This window comes from Anomaloglossus baeobatrachus, chromosome 8, assembly GCF_048569485.1.
Source record: "Anomaloglossus baeobatrachus isolate aAnoBae1 chromosome 8, aAnoBae1.hap1, whole genome shotgun sequence".
In the NCBI taxonomy this organism is placed as follows: domain Eukaryota; kingdom Metazoa; phylum Chordata; class Amphibia; order Anura; family Aromobatidae; genus Anomaloglossus; species Anomaloglossus baeobatrachus.
In genome coordinates, this window is record NC_134360.1 from 226,459,981 (window position 1) to 226,478,677 (window position 18,697).

Consider the following 18,697-nt stretch of genomic DNA (forward strand, 5'->3'; position numbering starts at 1 on the left):
ACTACTATAATACTGCTCCTATGTACAAGAATATAACTACTTTAATACTGTTCCTATGTACAAGAATATAACTACTATAATACTACCACTATGTAGAAGAATATAACTACTATAATACTACCACTATGTACAAGAATATAACTGCTATAGTACTGCCCCTATGATGTGGTGCTGTGTTATTTTCCTCACTTTTTACCCGTTCTATCCTTATATTACAGACTCTTGTCCGGGTATAACAGTCTTACAGACAAACATCTAACAGGATATTTTAACAATACGAGGATCAGGAAGCATCTTCAGAGAGCTGGGCTGGTAAGAGACCTTTATGAACTAAACTTTGAGAATTACTGAAGGTTCCTAATTATTCATGACATTCCAAGAATCGTGTCTGAATAATATTATAACATAAGTTATTACTACGGTATGTTTCTATAACTTTGATACAATTCCTCGGACCCCTGTGAGTTCCTGCTTGTTACATAGAGGGAATCTCATGGTGTATGAGTGGATCATGTCCATAGTGATCCATTCTTTTATCTGACATCTGCTCACACGTGATATTACTGGTCCTGAGGAAATCGATGGTTTTGACAAGTTGTGCAGATTCCGTTAGATTTTCTTTATATTACAGTATCTAGGTAGTGCCCTGCCGGGACCTTCCTTTTGTTATCAGATTATACAATATTATGTTCTCTTTTCTTTCGTGTGGGCGGTTGTAGTCATTTCTGCATGTTATGGACTTTACTGTTCTCTTGCTGTCAGAAAATATATTATAGCGCCCCCAGCAGGAACCACAACGTTATAGCAATGGAAGACCAATCTAATGGATTAATAAGGGACACAAGATGGAGCCTGGGTCAGGAGCCTGGGAGAGCAGACGTCACCCGGCGAGGCTGCACATGAGATGGCAGTTTCTTCATTAGTTTTTGTTCTCAATATTTCACTTTTTTCAATCACATACATCCTAAAAATGAGAACCATTGAAGTGTGAAGTGTTACTTTACCCTGAGCTTATGTTCCAGATCACAAGAAGTGGGAGAATCCTGACGGAGAAGGAATACAGGATCAACGCCATGAGACGAGACCATCAGAAATACATCCGGGAATGTCTGGCCCAGGCGATATTCCACAAGGTACTAGATATGGAGGTAAGTGCTTCACCCCTCCTCAGAGGCAGTCCCATGGCAGCCTCCTCCGACACCCCCATCTGGAGCCCTTTCCTTACCGTCTCACCGTCACGTTTCTTGCTGAGTTGCATGGCTCCAGTATGGGTTTTTATGAAATCATTAGTACCGGCGGTGCACATGAGCGTTGCCGGCTTAGGCTATGTTCACACTTCCATTGTTTTGGTTTCGCCGCAATCCGTCACCTTGAGGAATTACGGTATCCTGCAGAATATTTTGCAGGAATCCATTTTTCCCCATAGACTTCTACTAGCGGCGGATTGCAACGGATGGCCTTGCGTTGCATCTGCCACGTGACGGATCAGTCGTTTACTGACTGACCGTCAGGCAGGAGCAATGGAATCCTGCGAACGGAATCCTGTGAAAAAAATGATCCGTCGTGTCCGTTACATCCGTTGTGCGTCTGTTTTTTGACGGATCCGTTGTTATCTGTTTGTGTTTGGGACAGGCCAATGGGTGTGCCAAAAATGCTGGGCATGCTCAGTAGAACATGATGGAATCCAGCACTTGATTCCGTCGTGTTACGGATTACGGCGGAATCGAGCACCTGCGAACGGAATCCTGTGAAATAACACATCCGTTGTGTCAGTTGACATCTAAAAAACGACAGATCCGTTGTTGCGACGGACCTGACGGAAGCAAAACAACAGAAGTGTGAACATGAACATAGCCTTAACCTCAAAGGAAATGTTCCTAAACGTATTTACTTGGCTGAAAGACTTTCTAACTTTTTTGTGATGTAGGAAAAAGTCCTGCATGAGGCGTATTCTAAGAGATGGACCTAGCGGACCCCATAATACTGTGGCCCTTCTCCTCTTGATTGCAGAATTGATACAAAGGTCCCTTATTCCTAAATCTAAGGAGATGCCATGTCTCAAGGACTTGTGAGCAGAGCCTTAAAGGGGTTGTCAGAACTCATCCAAAGGATAGGTCATAACTTGCAGGACCCTGGGGGTCCCACTGATCCTGAGAACGGAGCTGAGGATGCCCATTGTGAATGGAGCTATGGCGGCACATGATGGGCAATCTGCAGAAAGAATGGCTGGAGCGGTGGATCACAGATAGCTACATAGGTTGAAAAAAGACCCGTCCATCTAGTTCACCTTCCTCCACCAATTATACATTTTGTCATTAAATCATTTATAACCAACAATGTTGTGTACTGAAGAAATCATCCAGCCCTGATATAAAGCTGTTCTAGTATCTGCCATTACTACCTCTTGTGGTCGGCATTCCACAGTCTGACTGCTCTAACTGTAAAGAACCCTTTCCTGTTTAGCTGTGACCATCGCTCTGTTTATATCATAATGCAGTTGAATACAGGTTTCCAGGAGAGGTCTTTGTAGCATTTTACAGATCAGTGTCCTGTGGTGCATAGAGTGGTATCTCGCAGCATTGGTGTCATTGTGGCGCCCTGGACAAGCCAGGGGCCACAGAGAACAACACCAACACACCCCACACTCCCAGCAGGCACATCAAAGTCAGAACACAAAACACTTGTTGCCTTCCTCCAGGGGCTGATGTCCACACCAGGGGGTGGAGCCAGGCGGTTGGTCTCCATCCACCAAGGAGTTCACAGTCCTGGAGGCGGGAAAACCAGTAGATTAGTTGTGGAGTTTGAAGTGGAAGGAGGAAAGTAGTGAGAGAGGAGAAAAGTGACAGCTAAGCAGCCTGAAGTTGGTCCGGGTGTGTGGCCCGGACAGATCAGCAAGGTTGGCAGACGGTGGTGACCGTCTGCAGGAGTGGCCGATTGGAGTCTACCGTAAGGACCGTGGACGGGCGGTGGCCCGGCGGTACCGGACCGGTACACAAAGAGAAGTCAGCACCATCTGGCAGGGGCTTACGGATCCCGGCAAGGCTAGGAGTCGCCATGAATTTGCCAAATTCGTTAGTGAAAGGAACCTCCTGGGTTTCCCAACAGCCAAGTCCCGACAGAAGGCAACAGTCCAACCAAGTGAGGGAGATACCGCCAAGGCAACCGTTTCTCAGGGCCAGCGCCTGCGGGCAAAAGGGGCTCCTCCGGCCCATATCCAAGCCCGGGAGCGGGTTACCGGTGGGAACCCATTGGAACCATCTTCCATATCTAGGTGCAGGGAAAGGCAGTCACCATCAACCTGCCGGAGAAAACAACACCGCAGCCGTCTGTGGGACCCGTCCATCCAGCCGTGTGTTTTACCGAGAACTGTGTCCTCATCATTGGCTGAGTGAGTACCACCGTGCCGTGTGGCACAGCGCTGCCCCCGCGACCCTGCACCTCACCAGGCCTCGCAACCCGCCTGCCATCCATCCCTACCCCATCACCGGGCCCCGGGACAACCAACCCCCTACCCACGGAGGGGAGAACTAACAACAAAGCTGCTCCCTGTCACCGCTCCCGGGATCCCCGTCTAGAGCAGCGGTGGTGTCACCAATATCACCACAACCATGGGTGGCGTCACGGACAATAATCAAAACCCCCACCATCAAAATCCCCTTTTCACTCACGGGCGAGGAACGCCGCTCGAGTCCCCAGGATCCGGCCCACCGCTCGAGCCACCACCAAGCAGGAGCAGCCGCAGCAGCAGCGGCAGCCGGACTCGAGCAGTGGGAGAGCGCATCGTCCCCTCCTCCGCCCGCGACATCATCACTGTGGTCCCAGTGATGGTGAATACTGGTCCCTTTAGGAGGCCATGCAGCTGCACCCCCACTCATTGCAGGCCTTTGCCTCTTGGACAATCCTCCTGGGGATCATCCCATCTTTCTGCTGGCCAGCTTTTCAGATGCCAGATATAATATATATATATATATATATATATATATATATATATATATATATATATATATATACATTATATATTTATATAGATACATATGTGTCCTGGGTATCCTTGTGTATACACAGGGAGTGGTACCCAGGTAAGGCTGCTTTCACACATACATTTTTCGCCATAATTTACAATCCGGCGAATTGCAGATAAAACGGATCCGGCGTCGGATCTGTTTTATTCCCCATAGACTTGTATTAGCGCCAGATTGTGCTGGATGGCCCTGCATTGCATGCGGCGTCCGCCAGATCTGGCAAAATTTCTTTGTCCGGCTGCCTGAAAGGATGCAGCATGTAACGTCTTTTGTCTCCGGCAAAAAAACGGACCACGCCGGATCCGACGCCATTCGGCATGTTGTGTAATGGAAGCCTATGGGCACCGGATACGTCGTCATCCGGCATATGACAGAATCCAATGACGCATCTGGTTTTTTGAACTGAGCATGCTCAGTATCACGACGGATCTGTCAAAAAACAGAAGGAACGCATGGAAAAAACTGATGCGATGGATCCGTTTTTTCACCGAATCCATCGCATCAGTTTTTTCACCGGATCGTGCCTGACAGCGAAAAACAGATGTGTGAAAGCACCCTAAGGCCTCCGACACACATCCATTAAAAACGTACGTGTTTGGTCCGTTTCCGTATATACCGGAGACACGGACAAACGTGCACCAATGTTAATCTATGTTTGTGGTCAAACTTGCGTTTTTCATCATGTCCGTGTGTCCGTGATACGTATGTGTTTCCGTTTTTCACAGCAGCTTGTCCGTTTCCTGCACGGAACACGCACACACGGACACCATGAAAGTCAATGGTTTGGTGCGCACAAGTACGTGACACGGATGCATCTCTGTATGCTCCATGTACGTTTTGTGTTTTTTCTAGCGATGTCGGTCATTCTTTCTTTTTCTGTCTATGTCGGTCAATCTCCCTCAGTCCGTTGGTTGGTCTCTCTCTGTCTTGTCTCTCTCTCTCTCAGTCTGTCGGTCAGTCTCCCCCCTCTCTCATACTTAACGTTCCCCGATCACCGGCGCGGCGCTGCATGGCTGTTCACTAAACTCCGGTGGCTTTTTCTCTTTTGAAGCTCATTAATCAATCTCATATTCCCTGCTTTCCCCGCCCACCGGCGCCTATGATTGGTTGCAGTGAGACACGCCCCCACGCTGAGTGACAGCTGTCTAACTGCAACCAATCACAGCCACCGGGGGGCGGGACTATACTGTGCAGTAAAAAAAATAAATAAATAATTAAAAAAAACGGCATGCGGTCCCCCCCATTTTGATACCAGCCAGGGTAAAGTCACACGGCTGAAGGCTGGTATTCTCAGGATGGGAAGCTCCACGTTATGGGGAACCCCCCAGCCTAACAATATCAGCCAGCAGCCGCCCAGAATTGCCGCATCCATTGGATGCGATAGTTCTGGGACTCTACCCGGCTCGTCACGAATTGCCCTGGTACGTTGGCAATCGGGGTAATAAGGAGTTAATGGCAGCCCATAGCTGCCACTAAGTCCAAGATTAATCATTGCAGGCGTCTCCCCGAGATACCTTCCATGATTAATCTGAAAATTACAGTAAAAAAATCCTTTATTTGAAATAATAATCAATAAAAAAACCCTCGTTCACCAATTTATTATGCCCCAAACACCCATCCATGTCTGGCGTAATCCATGGAGGTCCCACGTCGCTTCCAGCTCTGCTACATGAAGGTGACAGGAGCTACAGAAGAACACCGCCACTCCTGACAGCTCCATGCAGCAACTGAGGTGAGTAGCGCGATCACTGATGACGTCACTCAGGTAACTCGCGGCCACTGCTGGATCCTCCAACTGTGACAGCAAGTCGCCCGAGTGACAGCGATGAAGTCACAGGTGAGTTGCGGTCACGGGGGGAGGATCCAGCTAGCCGCGGGTAACCTGAGTGACGGCAGCGATAATCGCGCTGGTCACTTCAGTGACTCTGGGGATTAGCGGTCACCGGTGATTCCATCACGGGTGACCGCTAATCAGGACGCGACACAGACAGAGCCGCGGTATGAGGATGAAGTCGGGTGAAGTTCACCCGAGTTCATTCTCAGCGCGCGACTCTGTCTGCTGTCAGCGGTTATGTATCAATGACATTTAGCATCACACACGGACATTCCACACGGACAACACACACACACGTCAGTTAAGTTTCACACGCACACACGGGCATTCCACACGCACACACGGCTAGCATACGCAGTTCACACAGATGCCACACGAACCAAAAAAAAGGACACAAAAACGGAAAACGGACCCGAAAAACGGACGTAACACACGTGCGTGTTTTTTCACGGATGTGTGTCGGAGGCCTAAGACTGAGGTGATACTTCCAGTATTCGTCCTTTAGAATGGATCCAGCAGAAATCTGTTGGAAAAAAAAAAGTTCTGCAGACAACTTTCTTGTCCGTTTTGAAAAAAATGTATTTTTGCAGGATCCGTTTTTTTATCCCTGGAATCTGTGGAAATCGGATCCGTTATCTGATTGCTATTTAGCCGTCCGTCCGTTTGTCAAATGTAAGATAAATAGTGATCAGTTAACGGATCCAATGACTCCAATGTTAAAGAACGGATCCTGCAAAAATCGACTTTCCAAAACGGACTAGAAAGTTGTGTTTGCAGAAGTTTTTTGCCAATGGATTTCTGCTGGATCCTCTCTGAAGGACGATTACAGGACGTGTGAACTCCGCCTTACAGTTACGAGTTGCACAATGAGACTTAAAGACTCCTCTGCTACTTAAAGGCTTATTTCCAGATGCGAGGTATAGTACGTAGTGTTTGTGTAACTCCCATAGAAATGAATAGCAGTTACAGAAACAGATTAGTGCAGCGACCAGTGCTATTTCTGACACGCCCACACCGGGGCCCTGGGGTGACTGGTTACCGGGCCGCAGTTCTGCTTCTGGGACGCCGTGGTGGTGAGGCCCGGTTCCGTGATCCCGGTGGTGTTGTTTAAATAGGAAGGTGATAATGACAGTTTATTCGTGACACCACCTGTGGTATGCGGCAAGTTAGGTGCTGCTGCAGGATGGGGGCCTCTGGGGCAGATGGTGACGCAACTTAGATGGTGCAGATCTCCACAGGTAGAGCTGGGCCCCAGGGCTGATGGGGGTAGTATTAGGTGATGACGGAGGTGCAGGCCGGAGGCACAGGAGAATAACAGAGCGACACAGGGATGCAGTTTCAAGGTTTTTACTCACTGTAGCAGGTTTCAAGGTAACACGACTAGTCAGTGACCGCCTTTGGAGTGCTGGGGTTTCACTATGATGGTCTCCAGATGATCCCGGGTAGTTCGGAGGTCAAGACCGGTGCACCCTTCTAGTGTTCCTTCCCTGGCCGTCTTCCTGCGCTAACTTCTCTCCCGCCTGTCCTGCGCCTACCCACACAGTGCCCTGAGCCAGTGTCTGCAGGTCCTGATGGGTGGCTTGAGGCTCTATCCATTGACCCTATGGCCCAGCGGATTACATGTGCGGAGTTGGCTTTGGTACTAAATGGTTCTTACCCTCTGGTTTTACTAGTGGAGCACGTTGGTTCTTCTCCCCTAGTCTAGGGACCAGTCCCTGATCTGTGGCCAGGTCCTTCCACTAAGGAGGTTGTATGTGGAATGAGGCCACGGGAGTATGGCGCACTTCCCGTGGTCTTTAGGACCCCTTCTCTCTTGTGCCCGGGACGAGCTGCACCAGCACCAGACCACAGTTCTTTACTCCTCCACTGCTCCTTGTCGACTCCCCAATTCAATACACTGTGTCCCCAACTCACTAGACTCCACACCAAGGCCCTGTCGGATTAGGGGGAGGGAGGAACCATCACCAGCAGTGTGATGGCTATACATAGCACTAATGGAACCAAGCCCTATCCCTGACCCGGTGGAGAGCTGGTAGCTGAGGTGTTGTGTGTGTTTTGTCTGAACCGGTGGATGACCTCCTCTGTAACCAGGGATGGGATACCACACTTCTGGATGAGGTGTAGTACTTCTGTGGCGACTAAAGCCTCAGGGGCGCCACATTTCCATTAGTCATGCCAAGAGAGGTGGGCAAAGGTTTGAATACCCCTTTAAGACGATACCAGTATTAATAATGTCACCTATTGATGGGACCCCTGTTCCACATTTTGTACTGGAAGTTTTGACTCAGGAACTTTAAGTTAGACCCCCAAATCACATATGTCTCATATTGTAGCTCTGGGCTTCTGGGGTGAAATCCCACTGAGGAAACATCTGCAGGGAGTTTGTATGTCCCCCCTGTTCTTGTGTCTTTTTCGTCTGGATTCTCCAGTTTCCTCCCACATTCCATAGACCTAGTGATAGTGAATGTAGATTATGAGCCCCAATGGGGATAGCAATGATCACGTCTATATTGTGCTATGGAATTAATGGCGCTATACAGTGTGTCCACCCATATCCTGTCCACCCCCATTAACTTGAGAACGGCGGCAGCTATAGGCATAGGAGTGGTGTCTAGGTATAGTAAAGTAGCTATGCGCTACGCAATGAAACCACCTATAGCGCCACCTGGTGGGAAACAACGGAGTGCGCATTTTTATCTCAAAAATGGAACGAGATAGAGAAAAAAAGTGAATTACAAAGTTGTAGCTCATCATCAATTCAATACGAATCGACACCTTGCATACAGAAATGCTAGGATAGGAAATCCATGACCCCCCGCAAAACATTGAATGCTGGTCACGCATATGGCGCTCATTTAACTTTGATGCTCAAAGTGGCTCCCGTCAGCTGCAATGCACATCTGGACTCTGGACAGCATACTGTATCTTGCTGCACGTTGTGCAATATGGTAGGTGACACGTTTGCACAAGCATCTGTGATACGTCGTCGTAGGTCCTGCCATGTTGGTGGAGGGGTCGCATATGTCGCGGGCGGAGGGGACGCGTTCGCCACGCTCGGGTCTGGGGCTTCTGCTGCTGCTGCTCAGTGGCTCGAGCGGTGGACCGGACCTGGGGACTCGAGCAGCGCTCCCCGCCCGTGAGTGAAAAGGGGTGGTTTGGTTAGGGAGATTGTTCGTGACGCCACCCACGGGTCGTGGTGATAATGGTACCACCGCTGCTGGTAACGGGGATCCCGGGAGAGATGGTAGGGTGCAGCTAGGATGTTGTCCCCTACGTGGCCAGGGGGTTGGTGATCCCGGGCCCCGGTGGTGTGACGGGGAGGCCGGATGGCTGGGGTGCAGGGACTGCACTGGTGTACTCACTGACAATCACTGACAGAGTCGTAGGTAAACCAAAACGGCCGGATGGATGAGTCCCGCAGCCGGCTGCAGTGTTGTTCTTGTGCTCTCCCCGGACGGCTGATGGCGGCTGTCTTTCCCTGCACCTTTGAGAATGTTCTGACTTCTGTGGTTGCCCACCGGTAGTCCGTTCCCCGGCGTATAGGTATCGTAGGAGCCCGTTTTGCTCTCAGGCGCTGGCCCTTGGATCTCTAGCCTGTGGCGGTGGCTGTATATCCTCTCTGGGTGGACGGTTGCCTTCAATCGGGACTTGGTAGTTGGGAAACCCCTGGGGTTCCTGTCACATTCGGATTTGACTATTGACGGCGGCTCCAAGCCTGGTCGGGGTCCGATGGCCCTGCCCTGTGTGCTTAGCTTCACTCCGTTCCCCGGTCCGGTACCGGCGGGCCGATGCCCGACCCCGGTCCTTACGGCTCTGCGGAGTTCCACCAAATCCTGCAGACGGCCACCACCGTCTGCCAACCTTGCTGTCAGCGCCTGGGCTCCTACCCAGACACCTCAAGTGTTCACTCCTCTCACTTTCACCTCCAAGACTGAACTGACACTTTCTTTGTCGCTCCATTGGGAGACCCAGACAATTGGAGACCCAGACAATTGGGTGTATAGCTTCTGCCTCCGGAGGCCACACAAAGTATTACACTTTAAAAAGTGTAACCCCTCCCCTCTGCCTATACACCCTCCCGTGCATCACGGGCTCCTCAGTTTTATGCTTTGTGTGGAAGGAGGCACACATCCACTCATGCATTCTCATATTAGTTATATCGGTTGGAAGAAAAGTGGGCCCCCACGGGGCCCCCGGCATGTTCCCTTCTCACCCCACTACGTCGGCGGTGCTGTTAAGGTTGAGGTACCCATTGCGGGTACAAAGGCCGGAGCCTCATGCCGTTTTCCTTCACCATCCCTTAGCGGCTCTGGGAGAAGTGGGATCCTGACCGGTCATCCAGTTACTGGGACCGTGCTCCCTCCGCAGCCCCTGTGGGAATCTGCCGGACAGGAGTCTATTTATCCTCAGGGACCGGGCCCTGCATCTCTAAGGTACTCTGTGTCCCCATGGGGGCTGTGCATGGAGCGCCTTCATCCCGGACGCTGCAGCAGCTGCTGATTTGTGAAGACCGGCGGACTTCCGCGCCGACCGCGCCTGCTTGACGGCCGCGGTCTTAAATTTAGTCCCCGGCTTCATTGCGGCCTAGTAGCAAAACTCCCGCCCCCGGGCCTATCTGTCAGGGGTAAGGGCGGGACTGCCGACCTGACGTCGGATGTGAGGGCCGGAGCATCCTGTATGTTTCCTCCCCCCTCACTGATCACTGTGGGGACCCCAGATTCCCTCACTTTTCTAGCGCCGCCCACGGCTCCACTCCTCCCCTGAGAGCTTCGGCAGCCATTTTTTTGACATTCTGCCGGTGGAGGATTTCGAGGAAAGAGCTCTGCAACTCTGGGAGACCTAAGGCAGGGAATCTGGAGGACACATGCTCCGCTTTTTAGCGGTCGGTAAGCCACACCGGTCACCCGGTGCTGGTCCCCCTAGGGTGCCGGAATAGATACTATATATATATATATATATATATATATATATATATATATATATATATATATATTTCTGTTTGGTCGGGCTATATACCTTTTCCCATATACCCTCAGTGATCACTCTCCTAGGAGACAACAACATGTCGTCCACAAGGAGCAAGGGTGCCAAGGCACAGGGTTATTTTGCGACCTGTACCTCTTGTGCGGCTATGTTACCTGCGGGTTCCACCTACCCTCACTGTGAGCAATGCTCGACCCCTGTTTTGCTTGCTCAGCCGGAGCCTCGGTCACTAGTGGGCCCCTCGGCTCAGGTAGACCCCCCTGCTCCCCCTGTCCAGGCGGCAGGGACAGAGTTTGCCGTTTTTGCTGAGAAACTCTCTGAGTCACTTTCACAATCCATGGCTCAGTCTATGGACAAATGGTCTGCCAAGCTGCTTGAAGCTTTGCAGTCCAGACCAGTCCTTACACAGGCCCCGGGCCCTGTTGGATCGTCCCCTCCAGGCCCCTCTCTGTCCGCGCCGCAGCGCGCTCCCAGGGGGGGCCCTAGGTCTCACGTGGAGGACTCCTGCCTGGACCACAGTCCCAGACCAGCTAAGCGGGCTCGCTGGGAATCTTCCCCGACTTCTTCACGCTGCTCGGGTTCCCAGCTTGAGGACTCTCTGGAGGACGAGGCGGAAGTCGCAGCTCAGGGCTCTGACCCTGACGTTGCTCTCAATCTTGATACACCTGAAGGGGACGCCATAGTAAATTACCTTATCTCGTCCATCAACCAGGTGTTAGATATATCTCCCCCGCCGCCACCTGTAGAGGAGTCGACTTCTCAGCAGGAGAAACACCAGTTTCGGTTCCCCGAACCGCATCCTCGGTCGGTGGCAGGCTCTCCCGCTTTTGCGACGCCTGGTGGCCACATGTTCAAGACCGATGGGTGAGAGACATTCTGTCTCACGGTTGTGAGCATCAGACGGTTTCGGATGGAATCTCTCCGCTCGATCATCGCATCGATGTCACAAGGAGACTTCCTAGCATTGATCGACATCAAGGATGCTTATCTCCATGTGCCGATCGCACCCGAACATCAACGCTTTTTGCGTTTCGCCATCGGGGACGAACACCTTCAGTTCGTGGCATTGCCTTTCGGCCTGGCGACAGCCCCACGGGTGTTCACCAAGGTCATGGCATCTGTTGTGGCGGTCCTACACTCTCAGGGCCACTCGGTGATTCCCTACTTAGACGATCTTCTGGTCAGGGCACCCTCTCAGATGGCGTGTCAAAACAGCCTTACCGTCGCTCTGGCGACTCTCCAGCAGTTCGGGTGGATCATCAACTTCCCAAAATCCAAGTTGACACCGACCCAATCACTGACTTACCTCGGGATGGAGTTTCATACTCAGTCAGCGGTAGTCATGCTACCGCTGGACAAACAGCTTTCTCTGCAGGCAGGGGTGCAATCTCTTCTTCGGGGTCAGTCACACCCCTTGAGGCGTCTCATGCACTTCCTGGGGAAGATGGTGGCAGCGATGGAGGCAGTGCCCTTCGCGCAATTCCATCTGCGGCCACTCCAGTGGGACATTCTCCGCAAATGGGACAGGAGATCGACTTCCCTCGACAGGAACGTCTCTCTTTCCCTTGCAACCAAGACGTCACTTCAGTGGTGGCTCCTTCCCAACTCTCTGTCGCAGGGAAAATCCTTCCTACCCCCAACCTGGGCTGTGGTCACCACGGACGCGAGCCTGTCAGGGTGGGGGGGCGGTTTTTCTCCACCACAGGGCTCAGGGAACCTGGACTCCGATAGTCATCCCTTCAGATCAATATTCTGGAGATAAGGGCAGTGTATCTAGCCCTATTGGCTTTTCATCGGTGGCTGGAGGGCAGGCAGATCCGTATCCAGTCGGACAACGCCACTGCCGTCGCATACATCAACCACCAAGGAGGCACTCGCAGTCGTCAAGCCTTCCAGGAAGTCCGACGGATTCTGCAGTGGGTGGAAGCCACAGCCTCCACCATCTCCGCAGTTCACATCCCGGGCGTAGAAAACTGGGAAGCAGATTTTCTCAGTCGTCAGGGCATGGACACGGGGGTATGGTCTCTTCACCCAGACGTGTTTCGAGAGATCTGTCGCCGCTGGGGAACGCCGGTCGTCGATCTCATGGCGTCACGGCACAACAACAAAGTCCCGGCATTCATGGCCCGGTCTCAAGATCACAGAGCTCTGGCGGCAGACGCGTTAGTTCAGGATTGGTCGCAGTTTCGACTGCCTTATGTATTTCCTCCTCTGGCGATGCTGCCCAGAGTGCTGCGCAAAATCAGGTCCGACTGTCGTCGCGCCATTCTCGTCGCCCCAGATTGGCTGAGGCGGTCGTGGTACCCGGATCTGTGGCATCTCACGGTGGGTCAACCGTGGGCGCTCCCAGACCGCCCAGACTTGCTGTCACAAGGGCCGTTTTTCCATCTGAATTCTGTGGCCCTCAACCTGACTGTGTGGCCATTGAGTCCTGGCTCCTAGCGTCTTCAGGGTCATCTCAGGATGTCATTGCCACCATGAGACAGGCCAGGAAACCAACGTCCGCTAAGATCTATCACAGGTCTTGGAGGATCTTCTTATCCTGGTGCTCTGATAATGGTTTTTCTCCCTGGCCCTTTGCCTTACCCACTTTTCTTTCATTCCTCCAATCCGGAATGGACAAGGGTTTGTCACTCGGCTCTCTCAAGGGACAAGTATCGGCGCTATCCGTATTTTTTCAAAAGCGTCTAGCCAGGCTTCCGCAGGTCCGCACGTTCCTGCAGGGAGTTTGCCACATAGTCCCGACTTATAAGCGTCCGCTGGAACCCTGGGACCTTAACAGGGTGCTAACGGCTCTTCAGAAACCACCTTTCGAGCCGCTGCGGGATGTCTCTTTATCACGTCTTTCGCAGAAGGTGGCATTTCTAGTGGCAGTTACATCGCTCCGTAGAGTGTCGGAGCTGGCAGCGCTGTCATGCAAAGCCCCCTTCCTGGTGTTTCACCAGGATAAGGTGGTTCTGCGTCCTGTTCCGGAATTTCTCCCTAAGGTGGTATCTCCTTTTCATCTCAATCAGGATATCTCCTTACCTTCATTTTGCCCTAATCCAATTCACCAATGTGAAAAGGATTTGCACTCATTAGATCTGGTGAGAGCACTCCGGCTCTACGTGTCTCGCACGGCGCCCCTGCGACGTTCAGATGCGCTCTTTGTCCTTGTCGCTGGCCAGCGTAAGGGTTCGCAGGCTTCCAAGTCAACCTTGGCTCGGTGGATCAAGGAACCGATTCTTGAAGCCTACCGTTCTTCTGGGCTTCCGCTTCCTTTGGGGCTGAAAGCCCATTCTACCAGAGCCGTGGGTGCGTCCTGGGCATTGCGGCACCGGGCTACGGCTCAACAGGTGTGTCAGGCAGCTACCTGGTCTAGTCTGCACACTTTCACGAAACACTATCAGGTGCATACCTATGCTTCGGCAGACGCCAGTCTAGGTAGGCGAGTCCTTCAGGCGGCGGTTGCCCACCTGTAGGAAGGGGTCGTTTTCGGCTCTTTTTTATCGAGGTATTCTTTTACCCACCCAGGGACTGCTTTTGGACGTCCCAATTGTCTGTGTCTCCCAATGGAGCGACAAAGAAGAAGGGAATTTTGTTTACTTACCATAAATTCCTTTTCTTCTAGCTCCTATTGGGAGACCCAGCACCCGCCCCTGTTCCCTTCGGGCTGGTTGTTCTTTTGGGTACACATGTTGTTCATGTTAAATTGTTCTTTTGGTTCATGGTTTCAGTTCTCCGAACATCCTTCGGATTGAATTTACCTTAGACCAATTTATAAGTTTCCTCCTTCCTGCTTTTGCACCAAAACTGAGGAGCCCGTGATGCACGGGAGGGTGTATAGGCAGAGGGGAGGGGTTACACTTTTTAAAGTGTAATACTTTGTGTGGCCTCCGGAGGCAGAAGCTATACACCCAATTGTCTGGGTCTCCCAATAGGAGCTAGAAGAAAAGGAATTTACGGTAAGTAAACAAAATTCCCTTCTTTCCCGCCTCCAGGCCTGAACTCCTCGGTGGGTGGGGCCAACCACCTGGCTCCGCCCCACCTGGTGTGGACATCAGACCCTGGAGGGAGGCAACAAGGGTTTTTGGTTTGGCTGGTGTAACTGCCTAGGGTAGTGGGGTGTGTGCGTGTTGTTACCTGTGACCCCTGGCTAGTCCAGGCCGTCACACATACACCTGCTGTTTGATGTGACCTCACAGAAAGAAGTCCAATGGGGTCAGGTCAGGTGAGAGAGCGGAGGCCACTCCACACAGCCACCATACCCAATGACTTGTAGGAAGGTGTCCATGAGGTATCGCTTCATGTCCGCAGCCTTGTGACTTTTACATGTTCTAATCATAGCATTCCTGTATGCTGCGGACGTGAAGCGATACCTCATGGAGACCTTCCTATGAGTCATTGGGTATGGTGACTGCATGGAGCGCCATATGCGTGACCAGTATTCAATATTTTAGGGGGGGGTCATGGGTTTCATATCATAGCATCTCTGTATGCAAGGTGTCGATTCGTATTGAGTTGATGATGCCCTACAATTTTGTAATTCACTTTTTTCTCTATCTCGTTCCATTTTCGAGATAAAAATGCTAACTCCGTTGTTTTCCACCAGGTGGCGCTATAGGTGGTTTCATTGCGTAGCGCATGGATACTTTACTATACCTAGACACCGCTTCCATGCCTATAGCTGCCGCCGTTCTCAAGTTAATGGCGGTGGACAGGATATGGGTGGACACACTGTGTAAGCAGAGCATAATAAACATATGAAGGTCGCACACATGTATCAGTCTCTGATTAATGCACTTTACTATAGGCCCCTGGATATGATTGTCTGCAGTGTTACGATCCTCTCCTCTGACCGGAGACTTTGCAGCTTGTGATGTGAGACAGGAGTGAAGCGTAATTTTACTCCACGGTCAGCGAGCGCTCGGGGAGAAGCCTCATTAACACGTCCGTCATTGAGTGTTTGTTCTTCCTCCAGACGCCTATTATTGGACCGCACTTAATAATACATTGCTGTAAACCATCGCTCCACTTCCATCTTGCTACATCTGATTTGCATCTCAAGATAATTCGATACCTAGCAATTATTTAAGACAATTCCTAAGGGAACTTAAAGGAGTTGTAGCAATTGTATTCCACATCAATATACTTTATAGCGCTGTGGATGCGGATTACCACGATGGGTTAATCACATCTGGGAGGGGCTGCATTATAAAGATATCACATCTTATTTATGGTAGATCAGTGCCACATTCAATCTACTGCTGCCACTAGTGGTAGAAAGCGGTACTGCATGTGATTAGGACAAGGAGTTCCATGCTGCCATCTCGAAATTTCAGCAAGAAACTGACATTGTTTTGTGTCTTTTTGTTTTCTCAGCGACGTCACCAAATTGACATTAAAAGAAAACTGGAAACGTTCGCCAGGAAAGAACGAGTGCAGAGACTTAAGGTAATAATCGGTCTTACACCCTGCGGGATGTCATTTACCAGCAGGGTCCATCCCGGCCCCTCACAATAGTGACTGTGCACAGACGAGTCTGAAACAAAAAAAACCCCAATGGTGTAAAATGCTCCAAATTTATCAAAAAGGGCACGGACTCCACAGAATAAGGTGGCACAGATTTATACTAAATACTAAAATCAGAAAAACTGATTGAAATTCACAAAATTACCAATTTTTCTTTTATGTAATCTAAGGTGCGCATAATGTAGAGGCAGAGACCCTGATTCCAGAGATGTGTCACTCGCTGGTCAGTATGTTGCCATTTTTATATAATCCCTGTTTTCTCTGCTGCAGATGTAGTAGTACTCTGAATGCTGATCCCTCTATAACCTCACCTACACCACTGATCGGCAACTTTCTGTGTATAATCCTACCTACACCACTGATTGGCAGCTTGCTGTGTATAATCCTACCTACACCACTGATTAACAGCTTTCTGTGTATAACCTTGCCTACACCACTGATTGACCGCTTTCTGTGTACACCACTGATTGGCAGTTTTCAGTGCATAACCATGCCCACACCACTGATTAGCAGCTTTCTGTGTATTACCCCGCCCACACTACTGATTGGCAGCATTCTGTGTATAACCACTCCCACACCACTGATTGGCAGCATTCTGTGTATATCCACGCCCATACTACTGATTGGCAGCTTTCTGTGTATAACCACGCCCACACTACTGATTGGCACTCTACTGATTGGCAGCTTTCTGTGTATATCCACGCCCACACCACTGATTAGCAGCTTTCTGTGTACACCACTGATTGGCAGTTTTGTGTATGACCCCACCCACAAAACTGATTGGCAGCTTTCTGTGTATTACCCAGCCCACACCATTGATTGGCAGTTTTCTGTGTATAACCACACCTACAACACTGGCAGTTTTCTGAGTATAACCACACCTACACCACTGATTGGCAGCTTTCTGTGTATAACCATACCTACACCACTGATTGGCAGCTTTCTGTGTATAACCCCGCCCACATCACTGGCAGCTTTCTGTGTATAACCCCGCCCACATCACTGGCAGCTTTCTGTGTATGACCCCACCCACACCACTGATTGGCAGCTTTCTGTGTATAACCCTGCCTGCACCACTGATTGGCAGCTTTCTGTGTGTAACCCCGCCCACATCACTGGCAGCTTTCTCTGTATGACCCCACCCACACCACTGATTGGCAGCTTTCTGTGTATATCTGGAGAGGTTACACGGAGCAGGATGACTAAAAGTCACAAGTCCGGCAATGATACTCTCCTGATGATAAAATACTGCTTTTATTGAAACATACACATCCTTGTAAGTGACGCACTGCTGAAATAAGGCTCTCTGTCCTACCCCATGCTGATCTTAGATTACATAGCAAAAACCTGCTGACAGATTAGTAGGTTTGCAACATTTTTTGGTGTGATGCCTGATTAAAGTCTAAAAGTTATTGGCCGCATCCACTCCTTATACTCCACAGTCAGTTTTTCAGCTTTTAGCAAGCTCGGAAATGTGCAAATAGCTATTTTTTTTTAAGCTATTTTGTAACTTTTATTGCAACATATGACATTTGGGAATAGTTTACACCAAAAACTGGAGCAAACGGCTCTATAAGTGGTAGAACATAGGGGCATGACGCTTAGTTTAGAGCTACATACATAGAGACTTAGATGTAAGGTGCGGTATAAGGATGCAAGCTCAGTTTTCTGTATGTAGCAATATTATGTGCATGTCATAGTTGTAGTAATGGGTGATTGTTGAGGTTTTGCTCTTGTTCCTCCTGTCCTCGGACACATAATAACCATCTGATCTGCCTCAATGATCTGACTATAACCCAACAGGACCAGTCTGTATAATAGTAGCAATTGTAGGAATTATCTCTGTACACATAAAGCGTGCTAATCTACATTTTTCATGTAAAATGTCCTGTTCTGCAAAATCTGGTTAGTTAACATGTAATTCCTCATACTTCCACCAGGGGGCGCTCTTGTCACACATAAACCAAAAAGTTGGAATTTTCATTGAACTTTTCCTGAGCAGATAGCACAGTCATTGCTGCACACCGTGTATTTCTGTTATAGGTGGATTATTCCAAGAGGCCCGAAGGAGAAACATTCCCGGCCTTCTCCCCTCGCCCTCCTACAGGACCTAAAAGTGGCAGCAACAGACGTCTGGGGAACCCCGAACGCTCTGATTCCTCTGAATCTGTAAGTGAAAATCGAGTATGAATACAGGGGTTCAGCAATATATAGTCACTTACCCAATATCCCCCCTAGTCCTATTGAGCTGTCAAAATCATAGGGTTTTTGCACCCCCATCTGAGAGCAGCATAATATAGAGACAGAGACCCTGATTCCAGCGATGTGTCACTTACTGAGCTGTTTG

General features: G+C 50.3%; 1 protein-coding gene across 3 annotated transcripts in view; it reads left to right on the forward strand.

Moving 5' to 3' along the window:
• The window catches only part of ERICH3 (glutamate rich 3), an 87,993-nt gene that overhangs the window by 25,005 nt on the left and 44,291 nt on the right, over positions 1–18,697 (forward strand). For 2 of the 3 annotated variants that reach the window (XM_075320304.1, XM_075320301.1), the window contains exons 2-5: positions 219–312; positions 1,023–1,148; positions 16,201–16,272; positions 18,394–18,519. In XM_075320304.1, the coding sequence (XP_075176419.1) occupies positions 1,074–1,148; positions 16,201–16,272; positions 18,394–18,519 (273 nt within the window). In that variant the 5' untranslated portion in view covers positions 219–312; positions 1,023–1,073. The remainder of the gene's footprint in view (positions 1–218; positions 313–1,022; positions 1,149–16,200; positions 16,273–18,393; positions 18,520–18,697) is intronic. The other variant, XM_075320302.1, reaches the window with a different exon arrangement.